At 51.3% G+C, this 6,580-nt stretch overlaps 1 protein-coding gene across 1 annotated transcript; it reads right to left on the reverse strand.

Annotated features, from left to right (window-relative positions):
* Positions 1–5,346: 5,346 nt before the first annotated feature.
* LOC119568977 lies at positions 5,347–6,185 on the reverse strand. The gene is made up of 2 exons (XM_037917358.1): positions 5,441–6,185; positions 5,347–5,365 (listed from the first exon to the last, which is right to left on the reverse strand). The coding sequence occupies exon 1, from the start codon at positions 6,149–6,151 to the stop codon at positions 5,579–5,581; it is 573 nt and encodes a 190-aa protein (XP_037773286.1). The 5' UTR covers positions 6,152–6,185; the 3' UTR covers positions 5,347–5,365; positions 5,441–5,578.
* Between the last annotated feature and the right edge of the window lie 395 nt (positions 6,186–6,580).

A 6,580-nucleotide genomic window follows, 5' to 3' on the forward strand; every position in this document is an offset into this window, starting at 1 on the left:
CTTGCCTCCCCAATTTTTTTAAACGTTTACTAATTACGTATAAGACCCGGTCACAATTAAAACTTTATGGGCTTTAAAATGAAATACTTTTTTATTTCATGTTCCCGCCATAAGTTTGGGCAAAACGTCGTCTACAGGCAGGGATACCACTAGCACTGCTTTTAACTGGCAGGGTCTGAGAGCCCCCCTCCTATGCCCCGTTTTAAAAATTTGAGCATGACTTTGGTTTTTGCGGGTATGATCTCGGGGTATGTTTCCCAAGGCGTCCAAATTTCTCCAAAAGTTGAGATCTGCGCCTTCACCAGAAACAAGTTTTCCCATGTCATACCCCGAAAATCTTCCGGGCCCCAAACATCTAAAAACCCCCTGGGGTTTTCTGACAGGGGGTGTGCTGTATGTAATTCGAAGCCCCGCTGGTGTTGCCAGCAGAACAAAAGGGATCTTAACCCTTTGCATTATTTATGGTTGTTTCCATAAAAAAAATGGATTAAAGACTCAGGTGAGGGGATTTTGGGCAACTAAAACCCACCACGCCCCTTCTCAAACCTATCAATTAAGAGGTGTTTCCATAGTATCAAATAGTTTTATTAGCTAAAAATATTCATTACTTCATAAAGTCCTTTTGCCTTCTAGCCAATGATTTTTTTGTGCAGACATTTACTTGATCTTCCTCCATCGTGCAATTAGGGCCCCATGCTGGCTTTGACTCTGGTGGATCCAATTGTTTGGTTAACGGGACCCAAGAGAGTTTGGCTTTGAATCTAATCTTTTACTAAGTTTTTGTAGCCTTGGTTAAAGTGAAATTATGACCCTAAAAATGGTCTATGAGGTCTTTTTTACTTTTAGGGCTTTCAAGGCCGTAGCTAATCCCCCAAAACACTATTTAACACAAAAAAAAGTTTCATTTTTGAGTCGACTGAAAAGGGGTCCGGGCATTCCGGCCTTGATTGTAGAGCAAATTTTTTCACTCTGTATGAAACCTTTTATATATATGACTTAAAAATATAAAATATATAATTATATATAATAAAATTATATATTTTTTATATAATATATATGTGGTGTGTGTTGTGGTGTGTTTGTGGTGTGTAAAACATAAAAATTTTTGGGAAAGAAAAAAAACCCCTTTTAAATTTATCTTTAATTTACAATCAAGACTAAAGATTAGGGTAAAGAACGAAAAAACTTATCAAATCAAGTTTTGAAAATAACTGTACCTTCTGCTCCTTTATTTTAGTCTAATTTTCTTTTCCTTTAAAAGCATTTCTTTGGGTTTTTCTTGGAACACGCACCACTGGGCACCCCATTTTTAAACTATGCCATGAGCAAAGGTTTAAAACGAAATTGGTGTGTCCCTTAAAAGCATACATTCCTTGCAACCTTACCTCCCCCGCTGCAAAAGGAAAAACATTGACAACTATATTCCTTTTTTAAAAATGAGAGAAAAAGGTTTTTTTTCTGGCCCAATAATGCTTTGGGGCTGCAGATAGTAACTTACTAAAATGTAGTGTTGTCTGTTTAGGGGCTTTTCATTTTTTTACGCCTTTTCCCCACAGGAAACATTTTTAGGGGGTCACATGTGTGTTTTCTGATCATTGGTAAAACCCTCCCTTACACTCTATTTGACAGGAATCCACACCATTTCCTTAAAGGAACGATTATTTAGACTCTGCATTTTTGTTTTCAGACAAAAATTTATTTTTGCCACATGCATTTTGTTAATTATAAATATTTATATTAAAATAATAAAATTATTTATATATAAAATATATATATAAATAAAAAGAAAAAAGTAGACCTGGCTGCTAAATTTTAATATGAAAGGTCAAAAGGGAAAACTAACGACATAAAATTTTGAAACAAATTTATTTACCGTTTGGTTGTGCATTTTACTAAAATATACTATGAGTACAATTTAAATGATTACGAACAGTTATCTGATAGAAATGTACGAGATAAAAATTTATATAAATTTACAAAATTTATAAGAAAAAAAAGTTCCAGACGGCCATACAATAAACAAATATTTCATAGACTTCCCTTTTTTCCTATAGGCATTTTGGGGGTATTATTTACACTTGTAGTATTCTGACACTTGGGCGGGGTACAGGCATTCACATGTGATCACAGGTTGGGGGTTTTCGGTTGACACTGGGGGGGTAATCTACTTAAGAACACACTGACTAATTGGGGGTTTTGAACACACCCTTTCGGAAAAGGTGGGAAATTTCACCGCTTTTGGCTGTTGAACATTTTAAAAAGTGAAATTTTAAAAAGACTTAGTCAAAAAGTAGAATAAAAAAAGTGTTTAAAGATATCAAAAACTTTTTCTTTTAAATACCAAAACTCCCCACAGAAATATAGTGTGCAATCCCGGATAGGTTTTGAGGCAGCACTCACAGTCAAAATGTCAGGTTTACATTGGGGGGTTCCGTGGAACACGGGTCGGAAAATCTGGCTCAGCACAGGATAGCGTCACGGGGCTCTATAGGGCCCGTCACACACTCGTAGGCGGGGTTTAAAAGAAGGGGAAGGGACACTTCTTGACGAAAGGGTTTTCTATGGGAAAAATGAATCCATTTCTTACAAACCCCGGGGTAGGAAAAAGACCTTCCTTTTTTGGGCCGATAGTTGCATCATCACCCCCCACACCCCCTCCTTTCCGCCCTTCCACTGCCACCTCCGTTTCCGCGGGCTCCCCCCCACCTCCCTTTTGCCGTCTCCACCCCCACCTCCGTTTCCCCCCCGTCTCCCCCACCCCCTTTCCGCCGCTCCGCCACCACCTCCGTTTCCGCCCTCTCCGCCACCTCCTCCGTTTCCACCATCTCCACCCCCTCCTCCGTTTCCCCCCGTTCCCCCTCCCCCTCCGTTTCCGCCTCTCCCCTCCCCCCCATTTCCACCACTACCCTCCTCCACATGGCCGACCTTCTGGAGTCAAAGGGTGCCTGCACCACGGGGAAGCCCCTTCGTGATCACAGGGATTTTGTTGGGTTTCCGCCGTTCCAGGAGCACAAGGGATTCTTAGGCCTACGGGGGACACTGGATGAACTTGCGGCGTCATTTTTTGTGGCAGATACTTTCCGAGGGACAATAATGACGCAGCCTCGATGCTTTCCCCCATTTCCCCCCTTACCCCCGTCTCCACCGCCACCTCCTTTCCGCGTCCCACCCCCACCCCCTTTTTGCCTCTCCACCGCCCCCCTCCGTTTTTCCCCGTCTCCACCTCCCCTCCCTTTCCCGTCTCCACCCCACCTCCCTTCCGCCTCTCCGCACCCCCCCGTTTCCCCCGTCTCCACCACCACCTCCGTTTCCACCGTCCCACCCCCACCTCCGTTTCCGCCGTCCCACCTCCGTTTTCCCCTCTCCACCTCCACCTCCATTTCCACCACTACCTCCTCCCCCAGGCAGACCTTTGGAGTCAAATAGCTGCCTGTCACACACGGAGAAGCCCATTCGTGTCACGGTGGGTTTTTGTTTTTTCCGACCGTTTCCAGGAGCACAAGGATCTCTTAGGACCATACGGGGCACACTGGGGTAACTTGCGGCAGTCCTTGGAGTGGCAGATCTTTCCCGGGGGGCAATCAATGACGCGCCGCGATGCTTCCACCATTTCCCATTCCGCCGTCTCCAACCCCCACCTCCGTTTCCGCCCTCTCCCCTCCACCCCCCGTTTCCGCCGTCTCCCCTCCACCTCCGTTTCCCCCGTCTCCACCTCCCCCCCGTTTCCGCGTCCCACCTCCCCCTCCATTTCCGCCGTCTCCCCCACCACCTCCTTTCCGCCCTCTCCGCCCACCTTTTCCCTTTCCGCCCTCCCACCCCCACCTCCTTTCACCACACCTCCTCCACATGGGAGACCTTCCGGGTCAAATAGTGCCCCCACACGGGAAGCCCATTTGTGACAAGGGGAGTTTCTGTTGGTTCCGACCGTTCCAGGAGACGGCATCTCTTCAGGCCAACGGGGGGCACTGGGGGTGAAATTGCGGGATCACTTGGATTGGCAGATACTTTCCGGGGGCAATCAAGACGCAGCCGTCGATGCTTTTTCCCCATTTTCCCCCATTACCCCGTCTCCCCCCCCACCTCCGTTTCCGCCGTCTCCCCTCCACCTCCGTTTCCGCCGTCTCCACCACCACCTCCGCTCCACCACACCTCGTTTCCACCGTCTCCACCTCCCCCCAACCCCCGTTTCCCCCGTCTCCACCTCCGTTTCCGCCTCTCCACCTCCGTTTCCGCCGTCTCCACCTCCACCTCCGTTTCGCCGTCTCCACCCCCACCTCCTTTCCCCCGTCTCCGCCCCACCCCCATTTCCCCCGTCTCCGCCACCCCCTCCGTTTTTTCCGTCTCCGCCACCCCCTCCCCTTTCCCCCGTCTCCACCTCCCCCTCCTTTCCACCCCTACCTCCCCACATGCAGACCTTTGGAGTAAGTGTGCCTTCACACACGGGGAAAACCCCTTTTGTGTCACAGTGGTTTTTTGTTGGTCCAACCGTTCAAGCACAAGGCACTCTTTGGGCCCCACGGGCACCTGGATAACTTTCGGCAAATCACTTGGATGTGGCGATACTTTCCGAGGAGCAATCAAGACGCAGCCGTCGATGTTCCACCTTTCCTCCATTTCCCCCCTCTCCACCGCCACCTCCGTTTCCGCCCTCTCCCCCCCACCTCCCCTTTCCGCCGTCCCACCGCCCCCCGTTTCCGCCGTCTCCGCACCCCTCCGTTTCCGCCGTCTCCCCACCCCCTCCTTTCACCGTCTCCACCCCCACCTCCGTTTCCGCCTCTCCCCCCCCCCGTTTCCCCCCGTCCCCCACCCCCACCCCGCTTTTCCCCCTCATCTCCACCTCCTCCTCCCTTTCCACATCTCCCCCTCCTCCCCCCGTTTTCCCCGTCTCCCCCCTCCACCTCCGTTTCCCCCGTCTCCACCTCCACCTCCCCTTCCTCCATTTCCGCCACACCTCCGTTTCCGCCTCTCCACCTCCCTTTCCGCCCTCTCCACCCCACCTCCATTTCCCCCACACCTCCTCCAATGGCGACCTTTTGGATTCCAAATACTGCCTTCACACCGGGGAAACCCATTCGGTCAAGGGGGTTTCTGTTTTGGTTTTCCGACCGTTCCGGAGCACAAGGGATCTCTTCAGGACCATACGGGGCACACTGGTGAACTTGCGGCATCACTTGGTGGGCGTATTTTCCCAGGGAGCAATCAAGACGCAGCCCCTATCTTCCACCATTTCCCCCATTCCCCCCTCTCCACCTCCACCTCCGTTTTCCCCCGTCTCCACCCCCACCTCCGTTTCCGCCGTCTCCACCCCCACCTCCGTTTCCGCCGTCTCCGTCACCACCTCCGTTTCCGCCGTCTCCACCACCACCTCCGCTTCCTCCATTTCCGCCACACCTCCGTTTCCGCCGTCTCCACCTCCGTTTTCCGCCGTCTCCACCTCCACCTCCATTTCCACCACTACCTCCTCCACATGGCAGACCTTCTGGAGTCAAGTAGCTGCCTGTCACACACGGAGAAGCCCATTCGTGATCACAGGTGAGTTTCTGTTGGTTCCAGACCGTTCAGGAGCACAAGCATCTCTTCAGGACATACGGGGCACACTGGATGAACTTGCGGCAGTCACTTGGATGTGGCAGATACTTTCCGAGGGAGCAATCAATGACGCAGCCGTCGATGCTTCCACCATTTCCTCCATTACCGCCGTCTCCACCGCCACCTCCGTTTCCGCCGTCTCCACCTCCACCTCCGTTTCCGCCGTCTCCGTCACCACCTCCGTTTCCACAAGTACCAGACAGCTCTTTGGGCACACTGCAGCCACGTAGTATTGCCATGAGCAATCTCCATCTGTGGGCTTGCAGATGCAGTCATTGTTTGCTGCCCAGTACAAGCAGTCAAGTTCGTTATCTTGACATTCTGCATCTCCTCCACCCGCTGATCCACCTCCACTTCCTCCATTGCCGTTATTTTCCACCGTCGCCTCCTCCACTTCCACTGCCTCCACCTCCACCGTTGCCTCCTTCCCCTCCACCTCCTGATCCGCCTCCATTCCTCCATTGCCGTTATTTCCACCGTCGCCTCCTCCACTTCCACTGCCTCCACCTCCACCCGTTGCCTCCTTCCCCTCCACCTCCTGATCCGCCTCCACTTCCTCCATTGCCGTTTCCACCGTCACCTCCACCTCCGTTTCCTCCGTCTCCACCTCCACCTCCGTTTCCTCCGTTTCCACCTCCGTTTTCCTCCGTCCCACTCCGCTTCCACCGTCTCCACCTCCACCTCCTTTTCCTCCGTCTCCCCCTCCACCTCCTTTTCCCGCCGTCTCCACCGCCACCTCCTTTTCCCCTCCGTCTCCCCCTCCACCTCCGTTTCCGCCGTCTCCACCCCACCTCCGTTACCAGACCCACCATTCCCCACCACATTCTGACTGTGGCTTCCTGATTCATGGCTGTGGCCTGGTTTGTGGCTTTCATTACTTCCAGACTCTTTGCTTCCTGACTCTTTGCTTCCGGATTCTTTGCTTCCTGACTCTCTGCTTCCTGACTCTTTGTTTCCCTGACTCTTTGCTTCCTGACTTTTTGCTTCCTGA

Source organism: Penaeus monodon, unplaced genomic scaffold, assembly GCF_015228065.2.
Source record: "Penaeus monodon isolate SGIC_2016 unplaced genomic scaffold, NSTDA_Pmon_1 PmonScaffold_1190, whole genome shotgun sequence".
Taxonomy (NCBI): Eukaryota; Metazoa; Arthropoda; class Malacostraca; order Decapoda; family Penaeidae; genus Penaeus; species Penaeus monodon.